The sequence below is a fragment of the Mytilus californianus genome, unplaced genomic scaffold (genome assembly GCF_021869535.1).
Source record: "Mytilus californianus isolate M0D057914Y unplaced genomic scaffold, xbMytCali1.0.p SCAF_8, whole genome shotgun sequence".
Classification (NCBI taxonomy): Eukaryota; Metazoa; Mollusca; class Bivalvia; order Mytilida; family Mytilidae; genus Mytilus; species Mytilus californianus.
In genome coordinates, this window is record NW_026262734.1 from 107,195,781 (window position 1) to 107,223,502 (window position 27,722).

General features: G+C 32.8%; 2 protein-coding genes across 2 annotated transcripts in view; both read left to right on the forward strand.

Annotated features, from left to right (window-relative positions):
* The window catches only part of LOC127711748 (zinc transporter ZIP12-like), a 55,586-nt gene extending 53,320 nt beyond the window's left edge, over positions 1 to 2,266 (forward strand). Inside the window, exon 11 of the mRNA XM_052217861.1 lies at positions 1,075 to 2,266. Within this exon, the coding sequence (XP_052073821.1) occupies positions 1,075 to 1,203 (129 nt within the window). The 3' untranslated portion in view covers positions 1,204 to 2,266. The remainder of the gene's footprint in view (positions 1 to 1,074) is intronic.
* A 5,476-nt stretch (positions 2,267 to 7,742) lies between these two features.
* Positions 7,743 to 27,722, forward strand: part of LOC127711749 (zinc transporter ZIP12-like) — a 58,332-nt gene continuing 38,352 nt past the window's right edge. The window contains exon 1 of the mRNA XM_052217862.1: positions 7,743 to 7,915. The gene's annotated coding sequence lies outside the window, so the exon portion shown is untranslated. The remainder of the gene's footprint in view (positions 7,916 to 27,722) is intronic.

Here is a 27,722-nt window from a genome sequence, read left to right on the forward strand (position 1 = left end):
CTTTGAATTCTCATTTTTATGCCCATTATATTTATAAAGCTTACATACCTGTATGCTATAGGGCCACGGTATTTGGTGTATGGTGTACATGTCTGTCTGCATGTTTCATATATGACGTCAATTGTATTTGATATATTGAATGATAGTAAGATGTCTGTGTCTGACTGTCGGTCAGGGTTCATATACTTTCGACCTCATGTTCCGAATTAATTGGCCAAACATAACTTTTACATTTGTCAGTTTCTAAGGTACTGTAAGCATCGGAACACCTATATTTGGTGTACGGGATTTTTGTAGAGATCTGTATGTCATGGTTCATCTGACCTTGACCTTTTTTTATGAATCATTGACAATTTTAAGAGTATGTGACACTTCTAGTAAAATCCTTAATATTACAGAAGTTCAACAAATATACTATCATAAGTAAAGCAGACGAGAAATTTCAGCATTTGCGCTCTGGTATTCTTTATTCTGTAATATATAGTTGTCTCATTGGAAATCAATCCACATCTGCTACGTTGTATACAAAGATACATATAACAAACAAAATGTTGGTTATCGTTCAATCTCAAATATTTCATGAAAGATGCTGTTTTTGCTATAAGTTTTTGGTTGATGGTTAACTTTTTGGTTTAAACGTTGCATACCAATATTATTGGCTAAATAATGGCAGTCTGCCTGATTTATGCTAGTCCGATTCTCAGAGCTGAATTTTTCACACTGATTTATACACGTTTTAAGTTAATTTTTTTTAACTTTAGAGGTAAAGTGTTGAATTTAAAAAACAAATGATAGCTTTCATGTTCGTTCTTATCAAAAAAGTTACAGGCTTCAACCAGTTGCAGGTATATCAAATGGTAAAAGAAATATTGATTTCTGATTATTAAGTCTGGTCACGCATTATCTTTCACGATCAAAATAATGCGTTGCCTGATCTATCACGATCAAGTTTGGTGAAAAATTTCTTCTATCATCTATGTTTATCTATTTACTCGTAAACAAACAATATTTTCATGATCATTAACTGTGTGTCTTTTCATTTAGGAAACATATCTTATTCCATTTATGTTTCAGTTACCAGAGCTAGTCAGGCATGGATGTGGAAGTGTGAAGACAGTTTGCTATCACAACATTGGAATGATATTTGGGGCATTTATTCTTGTTGTTATAGCAGTTTTTGAAGAGCATATAGATGTTCATTAATATTGAGATAATGATTTAAACTGGTACATTCGGCATAAACTATCTTATCTTAAAACTCAACTCTACAGTTCAGTGTCCTAGCAATTTTTTCAATGCATTTGGATTTGTTGTAAATATTATTCTTTAATGTTACTTGTCCAATTTATCGTCATTCGTAAACTACAGTTTTTCGTGTCCTTCTCCCTCCAAATCATCGGAAACACAACAATCTGTCAGTCTTTTAGGATTGACGAAATACTAACTTCAGTGTACACAACAAGTGTTTCTTAAATAACTTTATCAGGTACGCTTGAAACTGAACATTATGATCCTATAGAGTTAACTTCCTTTATGTGATTGACAACTAAAGATTTATAATGATCATATAGCGTGTAAAAAAACATTAACGATAAGATGTAATAAAGAGTTGACAAATTGATGTTAAAACCCCAAAAAACACAAATAAGACGACGGTATGGACCTCAGTTTTATATGAAGTCATTTAATGTTGAGATACTAGTTAATTAATTTCTAGTTGTGTTTTCTAGGAAATCACTTTATTTAAGTCTAAAACACAAATGTATGAAAATGATGTCGTATTTTGTTTTCATATTCATTGCAGTTTTTTGTATAGATATTTAGAATTGCTGAACTGATTTTGTAATGAAAGCATTGTAATTTGTCCAATGAAACATGTTTTGTTATTACTGACGTTTCATTTATTGTCATTATTTAAATATGTGTTGACACATAAAATGTTGACTGAAAATGTCTCATTTCATATCGAGTTATATGGGTTTTTAGTCAGATCAAAGAATAATTTCAAGAAATCCGATAAAAAATTTAAAAAAAAACAATTGTTAACTAGATATATAGGAAATGTTTGAATATTGTTTTGCTCGATTATATTAGTAAATATTATTCATGAGCTTACAAACAGATTATACAATCTGTCTGATTGAAGGTGTTTTCTGCAAATGTATATGTTACAGGTGTCAAATGTTTGCGGTTGTTGGTTCTCTGTCTCTGGTAACCATCTGCTACTGTCTATCTTCATTTTTACAATAAATTTGTTTACATACAAGTCGATTTGTTATCCATTTTTTTTGATACAACATACATATATTAAAGGTGAATCATAAAGCAATCAAACAATATATACTTACATACAATGTACGTTAACGTTAACCCAAATATCTTAGTAAGAGAGAGACAGAAGATATTCAAACTTATAAATCGAAGACCAACTGATAAACGCCATGGCAAAAAACAACAGACAACAAAACACAACAAAGAATACCGACGAAAGAGCAACACAAACCCTACAAAAAAACCGGGGTGGGGGGAGGGGGGGGGGGGGGGGGGGGGGGGGGGTAAGCAGATCCTGTTTCATGTTTGGAACCCGTTGTGTTGCTCATGTTAGTACAAATTGGAACATATCCATCGTCATCTGTGAAAACTCAACAGAGATAAACAGATATTTGAAAACGGCCAATTAACTCGTGATGGCGTTAGTATATTCATGCTGAAATGGCTGTGAGATAATTCGAGGTTTAACAGGTATAATACTTAATTTAATCCGCCACTGTCATTCGAAATTGTCTTTTCCGAAATAATGAATATGATGGAACCTTTTCATGTCCACGAATTCTACTTTCCAATTGTGAATTTTCCTCCTCATACGCAACATTCCAACACCGTTTGCATTGGAGTATATACCTTTCAGTTGATACGACCTAACAGAGCTTGTGTATCGTCTCCTGTACATCGAAACAATACCCCTTCATTTCTATGTTATACTGCAAATAGCACACTACCTATTGACTTTTTTTTACCAAATCCAGTAACAAGGTGATAATTCGTGCAGTAGCACGTTGCGTTATTTCTCTTCAAAGGTTGGGGATCGTTTAGGGATGGTAAACCTCGCCATTTCACAGTTTCTAATAAGCCTCATAAAAAACAGGCTGAACTTTTTTCTGACATTTACCTAATTTTGTATTAAAATGTATTAACAACAACTTAAGCTCAAAAAGGGTAAATCCAAAAAAATGATAAAATTAAATGATAGACGTTATCAAAATTTCGATAAGTACACGAGAGTGCAAGTCGGCACATATCTAATTGAAAGTGTGGTGTGGTGAATGTAATATGCTAATTTACCTATTTTTATTAAGAATGACATTTATTGCAAACATCAATTTTGATAGAAATCACAATTGCGTAACAGATTTGTACACTGGATTATTATAAAAACTGATGTTGTCAAGCTGGTACCATACAAATAACGACTTTAAAATTACAAGGTTACGTAAAACGAACCAAGTAAACGTTTATTTCTATCTATAATATTAAGACAAAGGTAATATGATATCCAATAAAAAATTATCTAACACTTATCAGACATATTACAAAGTTTTAGATCAATTTAATACATATACATTTTGTCATTGATAATACAGTGATGATCTGTTTTGTACATAAATAACCCCTTAATGAACCCTTAAGATAGATGATAAGATAATTTTATTGGTTCAAAATCCAAAACTATAGGATTGTTACCAAGACAATACAAAAACATACAAACAAAATCTGACCACATTTATAAACATTATATATATATAACTGTATGTCTCCTCCATTATAAAAAGAAAATATTGTTACAATAATAAATGAATGTATATAATCTCTGCTGAGGAGGTGGTACCACAAAGTTATTAAGAACTCAATAAAGCATTTCTAGAATTATACATGGTGCTTATGAATTTTACAATAATTTTAATTATATCAGTCTCATCACAGGTATACAAAAATTTAAATCTTGCTTCATTAGTCATATTTAAAAAAGAGGGAACTATTATGACTTATGACTAACCAGGATGCAACAAAATGTGTGTCAAAAAGTATTCGGTAAATAAGGCAACTTCAAACTTTAATGTTTCTTTATTAGTATAAAAGTTTATTACACTTTTAAACATTTCTCCCTAAAAAGTGTTTTGAATATTTAATTTTCGTGTTAACATTGAAGTAAAATGTGTAGATTTAATGTGAAATACCTTAACCCATTTTGTTATTTAATAGTGCTTGGTACAGACATGATTTTCAACAAACATTTCTTAAATTCTCAGTACTTAAATTGGGAAATTATAAAAAAATTCTAACTATCTCAAGTTGACCTGAAAAAAATTTGACTATTTTTCATGTCTCGTTATGTCATATAATTCTTAAAGTGTTAAGGTCTTATATGTTGCAATTCTGTAAATATAGACAATGCAACTTCCCATAGGAACTCCCTTTGCGGCTAAAACTGTGCCACTTTTACTAGGAAGTTTCGTGAAAAATTATATCCCAGAACGGAAAGTTGATATGCACTACTATTTTATTCAAAGGTCAAAATATAGGGCTGTGCGGCATATTTTCAACATTTATATGCCCTGAACTTCTAAGAGTTTAAACTTATACTAAAACTCTATACAACCCCTACCTCCACTTTTGGACCTCCTAAGAATTAAATTTTAGGCGCTACCATTTTTTTCTATAATGGCAACATTCTCAAGTTATGCCTCTATGAGATGAAACACAGAGATCATATCTGGGAACCAGTACGTTAACAAATAAACATATCTATGAATATTATATATCTCCCCAAAAGAGGCGTGGCTTGTGAACCAGCTGTATTTACAAAGTGCAACCTATAAATCCTTGGCTTTCAAATGTTTGGATTGAGTGTTCCTGATGAAGGTAAATCCTGACAAGCGCTTGAGACGCACGAAAGTTATATCAGAAGTCCGATAAGATATACCGGTTTATATTCATTAACAAACCAATGTTCCGTGTTGAAGGCCGTACTTTGACCTATAATTGTTTACTTTTTACACAGTGTGACTTGAATGGATAGTTGTCTCATTGGCACTCATACCACATCTTCTTATTTATACATTAGTTATGTACCTCTTCATTCATGAAATGTAAATATGTCTTTTAATGGCGGTCATTTTGAAAAGATATTGTAAAGTAAAATTCCACATTATATGCTTTATAATTATGCATTTGATATAACAGGTATGGAATAAACGGCAATGAGACATCACAGAAATAAAACAAACAAAATTTTATCAAAACAAGTTTATCAAAGTGAGTTCTTCAACAATTTTTTTATATGGGTTTCTGCATACAAAGCAGCATTGAAATAAAGGTTTTAAATGGAAAGATTCATGCCATGTTTCTAAATTTTATGGATACCGTTATGTCTTATTTGATTGACATAGAATGGCTGTATAACAAATAAACACGGATATCGCCACATACCATGCTGCATTCTTTGTTTAGGATATAACCAATTGCAACTTTTTGTCTGATTTAAATGTTAATGAGCAACACGACAAGAACCTTACAGGGATCTAGATTTGCATCCCCTCTGTGTTCTTGAATACCCGAGTTCGTCCCCAGGTTTTAATGGAGTTCATGTTGCTCAATTGTAGTTATCTGTTGAATGTGTCGTTTCTTTTCTATTATTACCATGGTGTAGCCTGCTTTTTTTGTATAAATGCTACTTAATTTCCTCCTTGGTATTATCTCTATTTCAATGAAGTTTATTTTAATCGGTCTACCGAAGACTAATTAGTATTCGCTATTTTCTTTGTTTCAATATCAACAGATCAACACAGTAAGCAGACCTTCGATCAAAATAAGCCTGATACAAATGAAAGAGCAAGTCGGCGAGAAGATGAGCATGGTTTGTTCTAAAAATATCGTCAATCAATTCTAATTTAAGTACATATCGCAATAGATTTACATTTGAACGCGACCTTGAACGACTACAATCAAACAACAAGTTTACGGGTCACCTTCACGAATTGGTTGACCGATATAATGTGTCTGTGTCGCAACCATGTTTTCGCGGTGTTAGATCTTTAGATACCAGAATAGTTGTCTGGTTTGTAATTTTACCGACTGTGTCCTATTTCCGAATATAACGATTTGATTGGATAGGAATTTGCGCGGCAACCGGTCATGCTTCTTTTGGAGGTCATGTGATTCTTTCAGTTTTCTTATTTACATTGGTTTGAGTCTTTTAAATTTAATCATGATATTAGAGAGCCTCCTCGTGGGTTTGTTTTATTGTGTCATTACTTGGCCGTTTTTATAGTGATTATTTGATTACCAGACCAAATATTTCATGATTAATTGATTATTTGATAATCTAGAACTGTATTTTTGATTATTTGATTATCTTGTTTAAAAAAATAATTAATGATTTTGTGATTATATTGGCAAAAAAATTGTGGTTACGTGATTACTTGGACCCCCATGAGGGGCCTCATTACGGTAAACTACTGCTGCTTCTATTTGTAGTGTCACAATAATATCAAGCATTCAAAACGAAATATCATTATTGAATCGAATGTAGGAAATGTTGGATATTTGTTATAGAGGCAGCAACTAAACGACTTAAAAAGAACGAATCATACAAATGCAAATGCTTTTGCTATTATAATGTACCATTACAATACGACTTACCTGAAAGGTACAACATAATTTGTAAACCCTATTTGTACACCGACGACTGTTTACAGGTGTATGGCAAATGGAATTCGTCTATAAGAAAATCGTACTTCCGATTAGTTTTTACGTTGATTCACATGTATCAAAATAAAAAGGTGTGGTCTGATTGCCAATGAAACAACTTTCCATCGGAGACGAAATGACGTAGGAAATAGCAAGTATAGGTCACCGTAAGGACTTCAACCATGACCAAAAACCGCATGGCAAACTATAAATGAAAGGCGAAAGATAAGAAAGGTATTTGTATATTCAAACACATAAATCGATGAAAAACTGACAACGCCGTGTAAAAAAAACACAAAACGACCAAATGACAAGCTAACAGTATGCAAAACCCAACATAATAAGCTGAATAAGACCGAGCAACACAAACCCCACCAAAACCGGGGGTGACTTCATGTGTTCCAGAAAGGAAAGTAGATTCTGCTCCACATGTATCACCTGTCGTGCTGCTCATGTGAGTAAAACTCGGCGATAAGTCTAATTCGGGGGTGTCACATTCGAGGGGATTGTGGCTACAACAATTGAAACATATCCGTCGTCAACTGTGAAACAGATATACATAACGGTCAACCTCATGATGGCGTCCGTAAATTTTTTTCGAAAGTATGACTTCTACTTCATCACTTGGAACCCTTGGTTAAATATATTTATAAGAGACCCCCGCATGACATATGTAAAACAAGTCAAAGTACAATAGACGAAAACATATATTATATACAGGCACAATATGTTATGTGTTATTGATCTAAATATAAATTCGACTGTATTATAAAAGAATATTGTGGTAACAACATGTAACTACATATCAAATCTTTATATTGAATCCTTGTTAATGTAATGTTGCCAAGTGTAATCCTGCAAACTATGCAGTTAAAGGTTATGGTTAACGATTTGACAGAGATTGATGATTAATTGTTTATGTCATAAGTACAGACGACAGTTACAAGCTTTGACTTCTACCGTTTCTTTTTTGCACATGCTATTTATAAAGCAACACCTATTAGGAGTGTTTACAATGTTTGCCAGTATTTATGAACGTCAGAATTTTAAATTTAAATAATAATCCTTTAATGCACCCCATTCATTTAACAGGATGCAATGAAAACATTTAAAATAGGATCCCAATCTGACGTTAGGAATTCTCTCATTTTCTTATATACGTGAAAGTGTAAGTACTATTTGTTATATTTTATTGTTGAGTGTTTCTACAATGTTGATTTGTTTTTCTTTTAAAAATGCGCCAAATATATTCGAACAATTCAAAGTTTTGTAAAAAGTAAGTTTATAATTATGGCATAGCAGTGATAGTTCATGTCACAGAAGTGCTGACTACTGGGCTGATGATACTCTCATGGAGGACACCTCCACCAGATAATTTGTATCAGTAATGATTTTTTTTTTTTTTTTTTTTTTGAAATATCTATGTTTCTTAGAGAATTTCACTGGCTAAGTCTTATTTCTGGAATGTTCAACAAAAGTTATCTTATATGCTAAGCAATATAGATTCATAAAGTTCCAGATCCAATTATATAATATATTGTTTTCATTACAAGGAATTACTTACCCATGATTACTATTCATGAGCACCTGGTGAAAAATCCGTGTTTTTATTTATTTTGGAATGATGATTACTACCACAATTATTTTTGTAGCATATTTTTTGACAGTTTATTCTCCCTCAGTCTTGTTTTGATCATTGAAGTAGGAAGTGCTGACATCTCACGAGTAATTACCTTCACCCCTGTTTTTAGAGTGGTTCGTGTTGTTCAATTTGAATGTTTTCTGTAAAGGGTTTGTGAATTGTTGTTAGGTTTTTTCGTTGATTAATTTGTAGCAATCGTTGTCGGGTTTTTTTTTCGACTAGTGATTTTTGATTGTTTTCTTTGTATATTAGTATACTTCATTTGATTCATATCCCTTGCAGCAACAAAGTTCAAATGTTTAGACAAGCAAGTAAGAAAGTATCTTCCAGGGGATAAAGTAGTATTACATTTTTCCGGCTTTAGGTTTGCCTTTCGTGTACCCAAAGCAGGCGACGGAAGTCAACTTAGGAGCGCTGTGATTTGATGTAAAAGTACAATATATTTTTGTATTTTTTTATGAATAAATGCAATGTGTATATTTACAATATAAATTTTAAAACTCATTAAAATATTTCTTGAGAATTATTTGAAAAAGCTTTCAAATTTTCATAAATTTGATGTAAAATGACAGTGGGCATGGATACCATAAACAAGCTCCGTTCATAGATGGTAATGATACCTTTTGACTTCAATTTCTAAAACAAAAGAATAATGAAGTTTTTATAACACACATAACTGTTTTGTGCAGGTTTTTTTCAAAAAAAAAGTGGTAAATTTAGAAATGTTAGTGTTGTTGCCTCTGGAAGAATAAATACTACCGCTTTCCCCCAAACGACTTTAGTTTCTTATTTGTCTTTTCCCTATGATTGATTCAAAACAGACAAAAATGTATTTAAACTTTTTGCTATTGTGGATGGTGATGTAGGTTTGATTGATTTCAGTCTTTAACGGGCATGTTCTATCACCGAAAAGAATTTCTTACATGACAAGTGAATGTATATTTACCTGTGGTGTTCTTTAATCAAAAAGACGTTATCCGTCTATGTGCATTTATTATGCAACCGTACTAAATACGACGCAGTACATTTTACCTGTGAGATTAATTATCACCAGTTTCGTCACCACAAAATACATTACTTTGAAATGTGTAACTTATGCATTATGTTAATCAAAAAGTTTGTACATATTGATATTTCGTTATCAAAATCTCTTTCATTTTAACCACGTAATTTGTTTTGCCAGCGATTGAACTTGTTCAACTAGTACAGATGTCAGATTTAGTTAATTATTTTCAAATTGATGCACTTCTCTCTTTTATACATCACGTCAAATCAGATTTTATTCAGTTTAAAACAGTAACGTTAATCTTGACGTATCCTGAAATACTTGGAATCACGAATTAGTAATGTGTATATTGTTGTTTGTCTTTTGGTCGGTTTTCGTATTTTTGCTATAGTGTAGTCAGTTCGTTTTTGACATATTCATTTGAACATCCCTTTGGTATCTTTCGCTTCTCTTTTATGGACTGTTGTTTGTCCTTTTCTCCTTTCTTGGTTTTGTCATGGTTTTGTCGGTTTCTCTTCGACTTTAATTGTCCGTTTGGTATCGTTCGCGTAACACCTTGAGAGGCAAATTGCTTTTATTATTATTCATGTATTTTATTGGCGATTTAAATGGTAGTTAGACATTTATTTGTCTATCCTCAGTACTTTTTTTTATTTTTTAGTCGATTTAATCCGTTTTATTTGCGAAGAACACTTATTTTAATTGTTTTAAAATATATATTTTGATATACAGTTGAATGGTTAATAAAGATTTAGGCTGTGTTAAGCAATATTTGCAGAATATAATTTTCTTACATACATTTGTAAACTTATAACACACTACGAGTATTTCCCAAAACAAATGATTTCAAAAAGGTTACGATAAATATCAGTATTATTAGTAAAACATAAAGATAAAAAAAAAAGTAGAACATAACTTTTTTTAGTCGATTTAATAAAGCTTTCAGTAGCCGCTAGGTATTGTTTGAAATAAGTGAACAACAATTGTTAACTTTTTTAAAAATAAACTAAACTGACTGTTATTGATCGCCAATGACGTAATTAACCTTTTCATAATCTAAAGGATTGTGGGTAATTTCATTGTTTGTACCCAAAAATGAAAATAACGTCTCGTTATTGGTTGAATTCACATTGTTTAGGACGTTGAAAGCCAACCACAACGTTTTTGGTGTACGCTTTTGAAAATACTACACAGAATGCATTAGATTCTAAAACAGCGCAATTGGACAATACGTTTCTAACTGAAATGTTATGCTTTGTCAATATTCTATTAGGTTTCAATTGCAAATGTTTGCAAGTAAACTAGGTATAAAATGGCTACGCAAAATTAACTACCTAACACCTGTTTTCTTTAGCCTTTAGCGGTTGATATGCATTCCCACGTTTATTATTTTTTTTTGCTTTTAAAACTTTAAATTTCGAGGATTTGTTTCGCATTTAAAATCGAATTTTCACTTTGTTTGGGTTTTACAGATCGGATAAAGACCAATTTTGAATCTATTTTCTAGAAATATCAAAAGGGCGTTTTTCAGTTTTCGTCAATGCGATAGCTCAACAAGACACCAAGAACACAAAAAAAGTCAAATTACGTTCTAAAAGTGTCTTTACCATATGTCAATCTCTTAATCGCCTTGGAAATGCTAAATAGAGTCCACCATGAATGAATATTATAAATAGAGTCCACCGTAAATGAATATCATAAATAGAGTCCACCATAATGAATATCATTGATTAGTTATATCGGATGCTGTTAACCTTTTGAGGATTTTGTTTTGCATTTAGCCCTTTAAAGTGGATTTCGTAGCTAATCATTTTAGCGATTTTCTGACTTATATTATTGTATTAATATATGGTAAGATACCAGTTTGACATTTCAAGACGATTTATATTCGCGTTAATTTTCTAATAGCTGTTGTATTCCTCTTATAGTTGATGTGTGTTCCCTCGGTTTTGGTTTGTGACCCGGATTTGTTATCGCTTAATCGATTTATGACTATTGAACAGCGATATACTACTGTTGCCTTGTAACTTTAACCAAAATCTTTAGTTTGTGTCAATGCAGTTAGAAATATTATAATCCGTTTATGTCTCCTTCACATACAAGGATTTGCTTACGAGTCCTTACACAAATTCACGTATCCTTATAATTTGGCTACTTAGCGTGTCTCCGAGTTGTTGCGAACTGTAACTTGCTATTTACGGATACCGGCGTGTTATTTACGGATGCTTGCGATTTACTAAAAGTTGATAATCCGTAGTGACTCGTTGAAAGAATCCGTGTGTGTGAAAGGGGCTATTTTTGAAAATTATTCAAAATACATATTAGCGTATGAATTTAAATGACTTAATTCGTCACTGTGTGTCACTAAATGCATTTAATAATTTGTATTATCAGGAAAATCTTTCTTGCTGGTTTTAACATGAATTGTATGATCTACTTACCTTTACTATGCAACAGTAATGATCAATTTTGTAAAATGCAATGAAGGAAAACAAGATCAGTTTTAGTGCACAAGTATTCTAATGTCAGTTTAAATTCAGTTTAAATCTGATTTAAATCCTAGGGCATACAGGTATAATATTTAAAAACAGACGATCAAGCTAAAGAGTTTAAAATGCTTCAGGCAAATAAATAAAAATTCAAGATAAAGATTTTGGCTTTCTAACTTTTGGTTTCGAGCATAACTTTAAGTAATTCAACAACCACAAAATGTCCCTCCGGAGACTTTGTCATGTATTTGTACTAACACTTGGTTGTCAATGCAATCTTTCAGTTTTTACATAATTTGAATACATGAAATAAATACGTTGTGTCTGTAAGTTTACAGTTCATAGGATTCTAAGCAAGTAAAAACCTGCAGACAGTGTTTACCTTAGACGTTGTGTCTGTAAGTTTACAGTTCACATGATTGTGTTTTTTAGTTCTAAGCAGGTTAAAACCTGCAGGCAATGTTTACCTCAGACGGTTTTGACTGTTCAAGGTATGCCTTTTCGTGTTTTTTTTATTTTAAAAGCTTTCCAAAGTTTATGAGATAGCATGAAACCACAAGGAACAAATAATGAGAAGAGAACCAACAAGGTCAAAAGTCAACTTTCTCATGAGATAGCATGAAACCCGAAGGAACAAATAATAAGAAGAGAACCAGCTAAGTCTAAAGGCAACTTTGTCATAAGATAGCACGAAACTAAAATGAATCGTCAATCTACCGGCAGGGATACTGACCCATCGATAGAAAATCGATACTATTACACCGATTTCATGGAAAATAAGATAATGGTTAGACCTGTATAGAAAAATGAGACACCGAATGATATTATTGGCATTACTTATGTCCCATACACCAATTATTCATAGTGTACATCCTGGTATATTGTGTCTCTAAATGTTGTTTCTAAAGGCTACAGCAGTTTACAGATGTCTCGTAAATAGATAACGAACAGACAAATCAAGGTAACAAACAATCACTGAGGGAATCACACCAACTCCACAAAAAAAAGGGACTATCGGAGTCGTTGTTCTTTGAAGGATAGTTTGGCTGACGATGACCCTTATAGTGTTTAATATATTTTTAGTGACTTTTGGTTTTTCAGTGTTATTTGTGTTGCTGTCTCGAAGACGTATATCCCACATCTTTTATTCATATTCTGTAGATTATGATGTTGATGCCAGTAAATGCTTACCCTGTCATCTAAGATAGTTTGACTCAGTTTCTTGTAGGGTTCCGATTTGATTGACCACATATATCCTTGTTTTTATATTTCAAAGCTTATGATAGGGTGGTAAAAAAATAAGGAGATGTATGGTTCTAAATAAGACAATTATCCACCAAAGACCAAAAGACAAGAATGTAAAGAACAGGTCACCGTCCAGCCTTCAACAATGAGCAAAACCAACATCGCATAGTAAATTTTAAAAGGCTCTGAGATTACATCTTCCGGCCTTCAACAATGAGCAAAACCCATATCGTATAGTAAACTTTAAAAGGGTCTGAGATTACATAATGTGAAAAAATATCACATCAAAGAAACCATGCAGGCTCAAAATTTAATTACTTGTGAAAAAAATTCTTTTTTGCCTATTGTTTTGCTGTTGTAGTATTTATTATTAATCAATCGTCACTTCTTTGGAACAATTCGGAAGAAGAACGGTTTTCAAGGGACCGTTTTGTTGGAGGCATGTTTTTTTTCTTGGGACTATCATTTTTTTCGACGTGAATCAAAATCAAACAAGTTTTTTTTTTCAATAACATACAGGAACACTTCGTTTTAATGTTGAATTCATTTCTTCAAAGAGAAAACCAACGATATGATTTAAGCTATTAATAGTATTAAACTAAAAAATATGACAGACTGCAACCATTGATAACCACTGGATTGTAAGCTCCTGAACATGGCATGGGACAGGCATACACAGTATATGAGATGTTAACCTATCGACTGAAATGATTGAACTCCGTTTACAAAAATGTTTTACAGTTCAAATGATTCTGATTGAGTTTATATCTGTAATACCTGGTCGTAACATCTGTATACTACTATGACATTTATAAAAAAAAAATACATATAGAACCAAAATATTTCAATTACTTTCACATGTAATTCTCCAGTGGTCAACTAATAAGAATAGGAATAAGAATAAGAATATTTTATTTTCAAATTAAAGGCTCTATAAAGAGCTTTTATCACATTACATACAAATACATAAGATTCGACATCAATTGAGAAACATAAAAGAAAACAACAGTTTTACAATAACTGTTATGTAAGGTCAGGACAGAACCAGATAGTACAAAAATAACATCTATAAAATATACCACTATAAATAAGTATACGTGTGGCTAATTTGCATTTATTATTTTTGAACTTCTTATGTCAAGATTTTTAGATAAATACTTTCCCAAACATTTATATACATCTAAATTTCTTGTGTAAATAGCCATGTAAACTTCGAAGGATTGCCTAAAGATTGAAAATTATTGCAGGTTAATGAAATTTTAGTAAATCACTCAGTTCTATTATCAACGTATAGTGGGCATTCAATCACAAAGTGTATCTCATCCTCAACTTTATTCAATGTACAGTATAAACATTTTCTAAGCGTTCTATTCACATAATATTTTTCATATCTATCAGCATGACCAGCCTCGATCCTTAATAGATGAGCGTTTATTTTAATCTTACAGATTGATTGCCTTAATCTAAAATCTTTTAGATCCAAATATCTTTAAACAAAATAGAGTCATAAAGGAAAAATAAGTATTAAGTTTGCCTTGATCTGATTGTAATATTTTATTTCTATTTTCCTTCCAGAAATAGAGATAGTTTTTATATAGCCTATCTTTGATAAATTTTGAGAGGATATTGGTTTTTAAGCTACATGTTTGTATGCCCAGCTTTTTTAAAATACAAACTATGCTTGAGAACCATGTATTCACTTTATTATTGTGAAGTTTTTTACAACAAATATATATATATATATATATATATATATATATATATATACAAGTCTAAATTGAAAACAACGTTCAAACCTATGATTGCGTTGGATAAAAACCGCAATTTTTATACGTGTGCATGCAAAACAAATTTCTTGTTAGAGGGGTCTAAATACAGCACAAACAACATTTTCCAAAAGACCAAAAAAGTGAAAAAGTATATTTTAACAAAACGCATTTGACTAACAGGTCGAACAACAAATGTTCTTAAACCCTGCTGACTGCCATTGGCGATTGCCAAATAAACGGATCACAGATGTAATCAATGGATCTTAATTAAATTTTCAATACTAAACAGAAAACAATAAACTTGCGGAAAAGATGACATACCGCAAACAAAAGGTGCAAAGGTTTTTGTACACCATATCCGGATTTCGACAATTAATGTCTCTTCAGTGATGTTAGGAATCGAAACGGTATTTGGAAAGCCATACATTTTACCTCAATTTGGGATAGACTCTTGAATTTTGAAGAGTCAAAATAGGATGAACGGATCATATAAACCCGAAGGCAAATATAATACAAGCCCAAACGAAAAAATATAAACAAGTCTAAATTGAAAACAACGTTCAAACCTATGATTGCGTTGGATAAAAACCGCAATTTTTATACGTGTGCATGCAAAACAAATTTCTTGTTAGAGGGGTCTAAATACAGCACAAACAACATTTTCCAAAAGACCAAAAAAGTGAAAAAGTATATTTTAACAAAACGCATTTGACTAACAGGTCGAACAACAAATGTTCTTAAACCCTGCTGACTGCCATTGGCGATTGCCAAATAAACGGATCACAGATGTAATCAATGGATCTTAATTAAATTTTTAATACTAAACAGAAAACAATAAACTTGCGGAAAAGATGACATACCGCAAACAAAAGGTGCAAAGGTTTTTGTACACCATATCCGGATTTCGACAATTAATGTCTCTTCAGTGATGTTAGGAATCGAAACGGTATTTGGAAAGCCATACATTTTACCTCAATTTGGGATAGACTCTTGGATTTTGAAGAGTCAAAATAGGATGAACGGATCATATAAACCCGAAGGCAAATATAATACAAGCCCAAACGAAAAAATATAAACAAGTCTAAATTGAAAACAACGTTCAAACCTATGATTGCGTTGGATAAAAACCGCAATTTTTATACGTGTGCATGCAAAACAAATTTCTTGTTAGAGGGGTCTAAGTACAGCACAAACAACATTTTCCAAAAGACCAAAAAAGTGAAAAAGTATATTTTAACAAAACGCAATTGACTAACAGGTCGAACAACAAATGTTCTTAAACCCTGCTGACTGCCATTGGCGATTGCCAAATAAACGGATCACAGATGTAATCAATGGATCTTAATTAAATTTTTAATACTAAACAGAAAACAATAAACTTGCGGAAAAGATGACATACCGCAAACAAAAGGTGCAAAGGTTTTTGTACACCATATCCGGATTTCGACAATTAATGTCTCTTCAGTGATGTTAGGAATCGAAACGGTATTTGGAAAGCCATACAATTTACCTCAATTTGGGATAGACTCTTGAATTTTGAGGAGTCAAAATAGGATGAACGGATCATATAAACCCGAAGGCAAATATAATACAAGCCCAAACGAAAAAATATAAACAAGTCTAAATTGAAAACAACGTTCAAACCTATGATTGCGTTGGATAAAAACCGCAATTTTTATACGTGTGCATGCAAAACAAATTTCTTGTTAGAGGGGTCTAAATACAGCACAAACAACATTTTCCAAAAGACCAAAAAAGTGAAAAAGTATATTTTAACAAAACGCATTTGACTAACAGGTCGAACAACAATATGTTCTTAAACCCTGCTGACTGCCATTGGCGATTGCCAAATAAACGGATCACAGATGTAATCAATGGATCTTAATTAAATTTTTAATACTAAACAGAAAACAATAAACTTGCGGAAAAGATGACATACCGCAAACAAAAGGTGCAAAGGTTTTTGTACACCATATCCGGATTTCGACAATTAATGTCTCTTCAGTGATGTTAGGAATCGAAAAGGTATTTGGAAAGCCATACAATTTACCTCAATTTGGGATAGACTCTTGAATTTTGAGGAGTCAAAATAGGATGAACGGATCATATAAACCCGAAGGCAAATATAATACAAGCCCAAACGAAAAAATATAAACAAGTCTAAATTGAAAACAACGTTCAAACCTATGATTGCGTTGGATAAAAACCGCAATTTTTATACGTGTGCATGCAAAACAAATTTCTTGTTAGAGGGGTCTAAATACAGCACAAACAACATTTTCCAAAAGACCAAAAAAGTGAAAAAGTATATTTTAACAAAACGCATTTGACTAACAGGTCGAACAACAAATGTTCTTAAACCCTGCTGACTGCCATTGGCGATTGCCAAATAAACGGATCACAGATGTAATCAATGGATCTTAATTAAATTTTCAATACTAAACAGAAAACAATAAACTTGCGGAAAAGATGACATACCGCAAACAAAAGGTGCAAAGGTTTTTGTACACCATATCCGGATTTCGACAATTAATGTCTCTTCAGTGATGTTAGGAATCGAAACGGTATTTGGAAAGCCATACAATTTACCTCAATTTGGGATAGACTCTTGAATTTTGAAGAGTCAAAATAGGATGAACGGATCATATAAACCCGAAGGCAAATATAATACAAGCCCAAACGAAAAAATATAAACAAGTCTAAATTGAAAACAACGTTCAAACCTATGATTGCGTTGGATAAAAACCGCAATTTTTATACGTGTGCATGCAAAACAAATTTCTTGTTAGAGGGGTCTAAATACAGCACAAACAACATTTTCCAAAAGACCAAAAAAGTGAAAAAGTATATTTTAACAAAACGCAATTGACTAACAGGTCGAACAACAAATGTTCTTAAAACCTGCTGACTGCCATTGGCGATTGCCAAATTAACGGATCACAGATGTAATCAATGGATCTTAATTAAATTTTTAATACTAAACAGAAAACAATAAACTTGCGGAAAAGATGACATACAGCAAACAAAAGGTGCAAAGGTTTTTGTACACCATATCCGGATTTCGACAATTAATGTCTCTTCAGTGATGTTAGGAATCGAAACGGTATTTGGAAAGCCATACAATTTACCTCAATTTGGGATAGACTCTTGAATTTTGAGGAGTCAAAATAGGATGAACGGATCATATAAACCCGTAGGCAAATATAATACAAGCCCAAACGAAAAAATATAAACAAGTCTAAATTGAAAACAACGTTCAAACCTATGATTGCGTTGGATAAAAACCGCAATTTTTATACGTGTGCATGCAAAACAAATTTCTTGTTAGAGGGGTCTAAATACAGCACAAACAACATTTTCCAAAAGACCAAAAACGTGAAAAAGTATATTTTAACAAAACGCATTTGACTAACAGGTAGAACAACAAATGTTCTTAAACCCTGCTGACTGCCATTGGCGATTGCCAAATTAACGGATCACAGATGTAATCAATGGATCTTAATTAAATTTTTAATACTAAACAGAAAACAATAAACTTGCGGAAAAGATGACATACAGCAAACAAAAGGTGCAAAGGTTTTTGTACACCATATCCGGATTTCGACAATTAAAGCCTCTTCGGTGATGTTAGGAATCGAAACGGTATTTGGAAAGCCATACAATTTACCTCAATTTGGGATAGACTCTTGAATTTTGAGGAGTCAAAATAGGATGAACGGATCATATAAACCCGTAGGCAAATATAATACAAGCCCAAACGAAAAAATATAAACAAGTCTAAATTGAAAACAACGTTCAAACCTATGATTGCGTTGGATAAAAACCGCAATTTTTATACGTGTGCATGCAAAACAAATTTCTTGTTAGAGGGGTCTAAATACAGCACAAACAACATTTTCCAAAAGACCAAAAAAGTGAAAAAGTATATTTTAACAAAACGCATTTGACTAACAGGTCGAACAACAAATGTTCTTAAACCCTGCTGACTGCCATTGGCGATTGCCAAATAAACGGATCATAGATGTAATCAATGGATCTTAATTAAATTTTTAATACTAAACAGAAAACAATAAACTTGCGGAAAAGATGACATACCGCAAACAAAAGGTGCAAAGGTTTTTGTACACCATATCCGGATTTCGACAATTAAAGCCTCTTCGGTGATGTTAGGAATCGAAACGGTATTTGGAAAGCCATACAATTTACCTCAATTTGGGATAGACTCTTGAATTTTGAGGAGTCAAAATAGGATGAACGGATCATATAAACCCGTAGGCAAATATAATACAAGCCCAAACGAAAAAATATAAATAAGTCTAAATTGAAAACAACGTTCAAACCTATGATTGCGTTGGATAAAAACCGCAATTTTTATACGTGTGCATGCAAAACAAATTTCTTGTTAGAGGGGTCTAAATACAGCACAAACAACATTTTCCAAAAGACCAAAAACGTGAAAAAGTATATTTTAACAAAACGCATTTGACTAACAGGTAGAACAACAAATGTTCTTAAACCCTGCTGACTGCCATTGGCGATTGCCAAATAAACGGATCACAGATGTAATCAATGGATCTTAATTAAATTTTTAATACTAAACAGAAAACAATAAACTTGCGGAAAAGATGACATACAGCAAACAAAAGGTGCAAAGGTTTTTGTACACCATATCCGGATTTCGACAATTAAAGCCTCTTCGGTGATGTTAGGAATCGAAACGGTATTTGGAAAGCCATACAATTTACCTTAATTTGGGATAGACTCTTGAATTTTGAGGAGTCAAAATAGGATGAACGGATCATATAAACCCGTAGGCAAATATAATACAAGCCCAAACGAAAAAATATAAACAAGTCTAAATTGAAAACAACGTTCAAACCTATGATTGCGTTGGATAAAAACCGCAATTTTTATACGTGTGCATGCAAAACAAATTTCTTGTTAGAGGGGTCTAAATACAGCACAAACAACATTTTCCAAAAGACCAAAAAAGTGAAAAAGTATATTTTAACAAAACGCATTTGACTAACAGGTCGAACAACAAATGTTCTTAAACCCTGCTGACTGCCATTGGCGATTGCCAAATAAACGGATCACAGATGTAATCAATGGATCTTAATTAAATTTTTAATACTAAACAGAAAACAATAAACTTACGGAAAAGATGACATACCGCAAACAAAAGGAGCAAAGGTTTGTGTACACCATATCCGGATTTCGACAATTAATGTCTCTTCAGTGATGTTAGGAATCGAAACGGTATTTGGAAAGCCATACAATTTACCTCAATTTGGGATAGACTCTTGAATTTTGAGGAGTCAAAATAGGATGAACGGATCATATAAACCCGAAGGCAAATATAATACAAGCCCAAACGAAAAAATATAAACAAGTCTAAATTGAAAACAACGTTCAAACCTATGATTGCGTTGGATAAAAACCGCAATTTTTATACGTGTGCATGCAAAACAAATTTCTTGTTAGAGGGGTCTAAGTACAGCACAAACAACATTTTCCAAAAGACCAAAAAAGTGAAAAAGTATATTTTAACAAAACGCAATTGACTAACAGGTCGAACAACAAATGTTCTTAAACCCTGCTGACTGCCATTGGCGATTGCCAAATAAACGGATCACAGATGTAATCAATGGATCTTAATTAAATTTTTAATACTAAACAGAAAACAATAAACTTGCGGAAAAGATGACATACCGCAAACAAAAGGTGCAAAGGTTTTTGTACACCATATCCGGATTTCGACAATTAATGTCTCTTCAGTGATGTTAGGAATCGAAACGGTATTTGGAAAGCCATACAATTTACCTTAATTTGGGATAGACTCTTGAATTTTGAGGAGTCAAAATAGGATGAACGGATCATATAAACCCGAAGGCAAATATAATACAAGCCCAAACGAAAAAATATAAACAAGTCTAAATTGAAAACAACGTTCAAACCTATGATTGCGTTGGATAAAAACCGCAATTTTTATACGTGTGCATGCAAAACAAATTTCTTGTTAGAGGGGTCTAAATACAGCACAAACAACATGTTCCAAAAGACCAAAAAAGTGAAAAAGTATATTTTAACAAAACGCATTTGACTAACAGGTCGAACAACAATATGTTCTTAAACCCTGCTGACTGCCATTGGCGATTGCCAAATAAACGGATCACAGATGTAATCAATGGATCTTAATTAAATTTTTAATACTAAACAGAAAACAATAAACTTACGGAAAAGATGACATACCGCAAACAAAAGGTACAAAGGTTTTTGTACACCATATCCGGATTTCGACAATTAATGTCTCTTCAGTGATGTTAGGAATCGAAAAGGTATTTGGAAAGCCATACAATTTACCTCAATTTGGGATAGACTCTTGAATTTTGAGGAGTCAAAATAGGATGAGTGGATCATATAAACCCGAAGGCAAATATAATACAAGCCCAAACGAAAAAATATAAACAAGTCTAAATTGAAAACAACGTTCAAACCTATGATTGCGTTGGATAAAAACCGCAATTTTTATACGTGTGCATGCAAAACAAATTTCTTGTTAGAGGGGTCTAAATACAGCACAAACAACATTTTCCAAAAGACCAAAAAAGTGAAAAAGTATATTTTAACAAAACGCATTTGACTAACAGGTCGAACAACAAATGTTCTTAAAACCTGCTGACTGCCATTGGCGATTGCCAAATTAACGGATCACAGATGTAATCAATGGATCTTAATTAAATTTTTAATACTAAACAGAAAACAATAAACTTGCGGAAAAGATGACATACAGCAAACAAAAGGTGCAAAGGTTTTTGTACACCATATCCGGATTTCGACAATTAATGTCTCTTCAGTGATGTAAGGAATCGAAACGGTATTTGGAAAGCCATACAATTTACCTCAATTTGGGATAGACTCTTGAATTTTGAGGAGTCAAAATAGGATGAACGGATCATATAAACCCGTAGGCAAATATAATACAAGCCCAAACGAAAAAATATAAACAAGTCTAAATTGAAAACAACGTTCAAACCTATGATTGCGTTGGATAAAAACCGCAATTTTTATACGTGTGCATGCAAAACAAATTTCTTGTTAGAGGGGTCTAAATACAGCACAAACAACATTTTCCAAAAGACCAAAAACGTGAAAAAGTATATTTTAACAAAACGCATTTGACTAACAGGTAGAACAACAAATGTTCTTAAACCCTGCTGACTGCCATTGGCGATTGCCAAATAAACGGATCACAGATGTAATCAATGGATCTTAATTAAATTTTTAATACTAAACAGAAAACAATAAACTTGCGGAAAAGATGACATACAGCAAACAAAAGGTGCAAAGGTTTTTGTACACCATATCCGGATTTCGACAATTAAAGCCTCTTCGGTGATGTTAGGAATCGAAACGGTATTTGGAAAGCCATACAATTTACCTCAATTTGGGATAGACTCTTGAATTTTGAGGAGTCAAAATAGGATGAACGGATCATATAAACCCGTAGGCAAATATAATACAAGCCCAAACGAAAAAATATAAACAAGTCTAAATTGAAAACAACGTTCAAACCTATGATTGCGTTGGATAAAAACCGCAATTTTTATACGTGTGCATGCAAAACAAATTTCTTGTTAGAGGGGTCTAAATACAGCACAAACAACATTTTCCAAAAGACCAAAAAAGTGAAAAAGTATATTTTAACAAAACGCATTTGACTAACAGGTCGAACAACAAATGTTCTTAAACCCTGCTGACTGCCATTGGCGATTGCCAAATAAACGGATCACAGATGTAATCAATGGATCTTAATTAAATTTTTAATACTAAACAGAAAACAATAAACTTGCGAAAAAGATGAAATACCGCAAACAAAAGGAGCAAAGGTTTTTGTACACCATATCCGGATTTCGACAATTAAAGCCTCTTCGGTGATGTTAGGAATCGAAACGGTATTTGGAAAGCCATACAATTTACCTCAATTTGGGATAGACTCTTGAATTTTGAGGAGTCAAAATAGGATGAACGGATCATATAAACCCGTAGGCAAATATAATACAAGCCCAAACGAAAAAATATAAACAAGTCTAAATTGAAAACAACGTTCAAACCTATGATTGCGTTGGATAAAAACCGCAATTTTTATACGTGTGCATGCAAAACAAATTTCTTGTTAGAGGGGTCTAAATACAGCACAAACAACATTTTCCAAAAGACCAAAAAAGTGAAAAAGTATATTTTAACAAAACGCATTTGACTAACAGGTCGAACAACAAATGTTCTTAAACCCTGCTGACTGCCATTGGCGATTGCCAAATAAACGGATCACAGATGTAATCAATGGATCTTAATTAAATTTTTAATACTAAACAGAAAACAATAAACTTGCGGAAAAGATGACATACCGCAAACAAAAGGAGCAAAGGTTTGTGTACACCATATCCGGATTTCGACAATTAATGTCTCTTCAGTGATGTTAGGAATCGAAACGGTATTTGGAAAGCCATACAATTTACCTCAATTTGGGATAGACTCTTGAATTTTGAGGAGTCAAAATAGGATGAACGGATCATATAAACCCGAAGGCAAATATAATACAAGCCCAAACGAAAAAATATAAACAAGTCTAAATTGAAAACAACGTTCAAACCTATGATTGCGTTGGATAAAAACCGCAATTTTTATACGTGTGCATGCAAAACAAATTTCTTGTTAGAGGGGTCTAAGTACAGCACAAACAACATTTTCCAAAAGACCAAAAAAGTGAAAAAGTATATTTTAACAAAACGCATTTGACTAACAGGTCGAACAACAAATGTTCTTAAACCCTGCTGACTGCCATTGGCGATTGCCAAATAAACGGATCACAGATGTAATCAATGGATCTTAATTAAATTTTCAATACTAAACAGAAAACAATAAACTTGCGGAAAAGATGACATACCGCAAACAAAAGGTGCAAAGGTTTTTGTACACCATATCCGGATTTCGACAATTAATGTCTCTTCAGTGATGTTAGGAATCGAAACGGTATTTGGAAAGCCATACATTTTACCTCAATTTGGGATAGACTCTTGAATTTTGAAGAGTCAAAATAGGATGAACGGATCATATAAACCCGAAGGCAAATATAATACAAGCCCAAACGAAAAAATATAAACAAGTCTAAATTGAAAACAACGTTCAAACCTATGATTGCGTTGGATAAAAACCGCAATTTTTATACGTGTGCATGCAAAACAAATTTCTTGTTAGAGGGGTCTAAATACAGCACAAACAACATTTTCCAAAAGACCAAAAAAGTGAAAAAGTATATTTTAACAAAACGCATTTGACTAACAGGTCGAACAACAAATGTTCTTAAACCCTGCTGACTGCCATTGGCGATTGCCAAATAAACGGATCACAGATGTAATCAATGGATCTTAATTAAATTTTTAATACTAAACAGAAAACAATAAACTTGCGGAAAAGATGACATACCGCAAACAAAAGGAGCAAAGGTTTGTGTACACCATATCCGGATTTCGACAATTAATGTCTCTTCAGTGATGTTAGGAATCGAAACGGTATTTGGAAAGCCATACAATTTACCTCAATTTGGGATAGACTCTTGAATTTTGAGGAGTCAAAATAGGATGAACGGATCATATAAACCCGAAGGCAAATATAATACAAGCCCAAACGAAAAAATATAAACAAGTCTAAATTGAAAACAACGTTCAAACCTATGATTGCGTTGGATAAAAACCGCAATTTTTATACGTGTGCATGCAAAACAAATTTCTTGTTAGAGGGGTCTAAGTACAGCACAAACAACATTTTCCAAAAGACCAAAAAAGTGAAAAAGTATATTTTAACAAAACGCAATTGACTAACAGGTCGAACAACAAATGTTCTTAAACCCTGCTTACTGCCATTGGCGATTGCCAAATAAACGGATCACAGATGTAATCAATGGATCTTAATTAAATTTTTAATACTAAACAGAAAACAATAAACTTGCGGAAAAGATGACATACCGCAAACAAAAGGTGCAAAGGTTTTTGTACACCATATCCGGATTTCGACAATTAATGTCTCTTCAGTGATGTTAGGAATCGAAACGGTATTTGGAAAGCCATACAATTTACCTTAATTTGGGATAGACTCTTGAATTTTGAGGAGTCAAAATAGGATGAACGGATCATATAAACCCGAAGGCAAATATAATACAAGCCCAAACGAAAAAATATAAACAAGTCTAAATTGAAAACAACGTTCAAACCTATGATTGCGTTGGATAAAAACCGCAATTTTTATACGTGTGCATGCAAAACAAATTTCTTGTTAGAGGGGTCTAAATACAGCACAAACAACATTTTCCAAAAGACCAAAAAAGTGAAAAAGTATATTTTAACAAAACGCATTTGACTAACAGGTCGAACAACAATATGTTCTTAAACCCTGCTGACTGCCATTGGCGATTGCCAAATAAACGGATCACAGATGTAATCAATGGATCTTAATTAAATTTTTAATACTAAACAGAAAACAATAAACTTACGGAAAAGATGACATACCGCAAACAAAAGGTACAAAGGTTTTTGTACACCATATCCGGATTTCGACAATTAATGTCTCTTCAGTGATGTTAGGAATCGAAAAGGTATTTGGAAAGCCATACAATTTACCTCAATTTGGGATAGACTCTTGAATTTTGAGGAGTCAAAATAGGATGAGTGGATCATATAAACCCGAAGGCAAATATAATACAAGCCCAAACGAAAAAATATAAACAAGTCTAAATTGAAAACAACGTTCAAACCTATGATTGCGTTGGATAAAAACCGCAATTTTTATACGTGTGCATGCAAAACAAATTTCTTGTTAGAGGGGTCTAAATACAGCACAAACAACATTTTCCAAAAGACCAAAAAAGTGAAAAAGTATATTTTAACAAAACGCATTTGACTAACAGGTCGAACAACAAATGTTCTTAAAACCTGCTGACTGCCATTGGCGATTGCCAAATTAACGGATAACAAATGTAATCAATGGATCTTAATTAAATTTTTAATACTAAACAGAAAACAATAAACTTGCGGAAAAGATGACATACAGCAAACAAAAGGTGCAAAGGTTTTTGTACACCATATCCGGATTTCGACAATTAATGTCTCTTCAGTGATGTTAGGAATCGAAACGGTATTTGGAAAGCCATACAATTTACCTCAATTTGGGATAGACTCTTGAATTTTGAGGAGTCAAAATAGGATGAACGGATCATATAAACCCGTAGGCAAATATAATACAAGCCCAAACGAAAAAATATAAACAAGTCTAAATTGAAAACAACGTTCAAACCTATGATTGCGTTGGATAAAAACCGCAATTTTTATACGTGTGCATGCAAAACAAATTTCTTGTTAGAGGGGTCTAAATACAGCACAAACAACATTTTCCAAAAGACCAAAAACGTGAAAAAGTATATTTTAACAAAACGCATTTGACTAACAGGTAGAACAACAAATGTTCTTAAACCCTGCTGACTGCCATTGGCGATTGCCAAATAAACGGATCACAGATGTAATCAATGGATCTTAATTAAATTTTTAATACTAAACAGAAAACAATAAACTTGCGGAAAAGATGACATACAGCAAACAAAAGGTGCAAAGGTTTTTGTACACCATATCCGGATTTCGACAATTAAAGCCTCTTCGGTGATGTTAGGAATCGAAACGGTATTTGGAAAGCCATACAATTTACCTCAATTTGGGATAGACTCTTGAATTTTGAGGAGTCAAAATAGGATGAACGGATCATATAAACCCGTAGGCAAATATAATACAAGCCCAAACGAAAAAATATAAACAAGTCTAAATTGAAAACAACGTTCAAACCTATGATTGCGTTGGATAAAAACCGCAATTTTTATACGTGTGCATGCAAAACAAATTTCTTGTTAGAGGGGTCTAAATACAGCACAAACAACATTTTCCAAAAGACCAAAAAAGTGAAAAAGTATATTTTAACAAAACGCATTTGACTAACAGGTCGAACAACAAATGTTCTTAAACCCTGCTGACTGCCATTGGCGATTGCCAAATAAACGGATCATAGATGTAATCAATGGATCTTAATTAAATTTTTAATACTAAACAGAAAACAATAAACTTGCGGAAAAGATGACATACCGCAAACAAAAGGTGCAAAGGTTTTTGTACACCATATCCGGATTTCGACAATTAAAGCCTCTTCGGTGATGTTAGGAATCGAAACGGTATTTGGAAAGCCATACAATTTACCTCAATTTGGGATAGACTCTTGAATTTTGAGGAGTCAAAATAGGATGAACGGATCATATAAACCCGTAGGCAAATATAATACAAGCCCAAACGAAAAAATATAAACAAGTCTAAATTGAAAACAACGTTCAAACCTATGATTGCGTTGGATAAAAACCGCAATTTTTATACGTGTGCATGCAAAACAAATGTCTTGTTAGAGGGGTCTAAATACAGCACAAACAACATTTTCCAAAAGACCAAAAAAGTGAAAAAGTATATTTTAACAAAACGCATTTGACTAACAGGTCGAACAACAAATGTTCTTAAACCCTGCTGACTGCCATTGGCGATTGCCAAATAAACGGATCACAGATGTAATCAATGGATCTTAATTAAATTTTTAATACTAAACAGAAAACAATAAACTTGCGGGAAAGATGACGTACCGCAAACAAAAGGAGCAAAGGTGTGTGTACACCATATCCGGATTTCGACAATTAATGTCTCTTCAGTGATGTTAGGAATCGAAACGGTATTTGGAAAGCCATA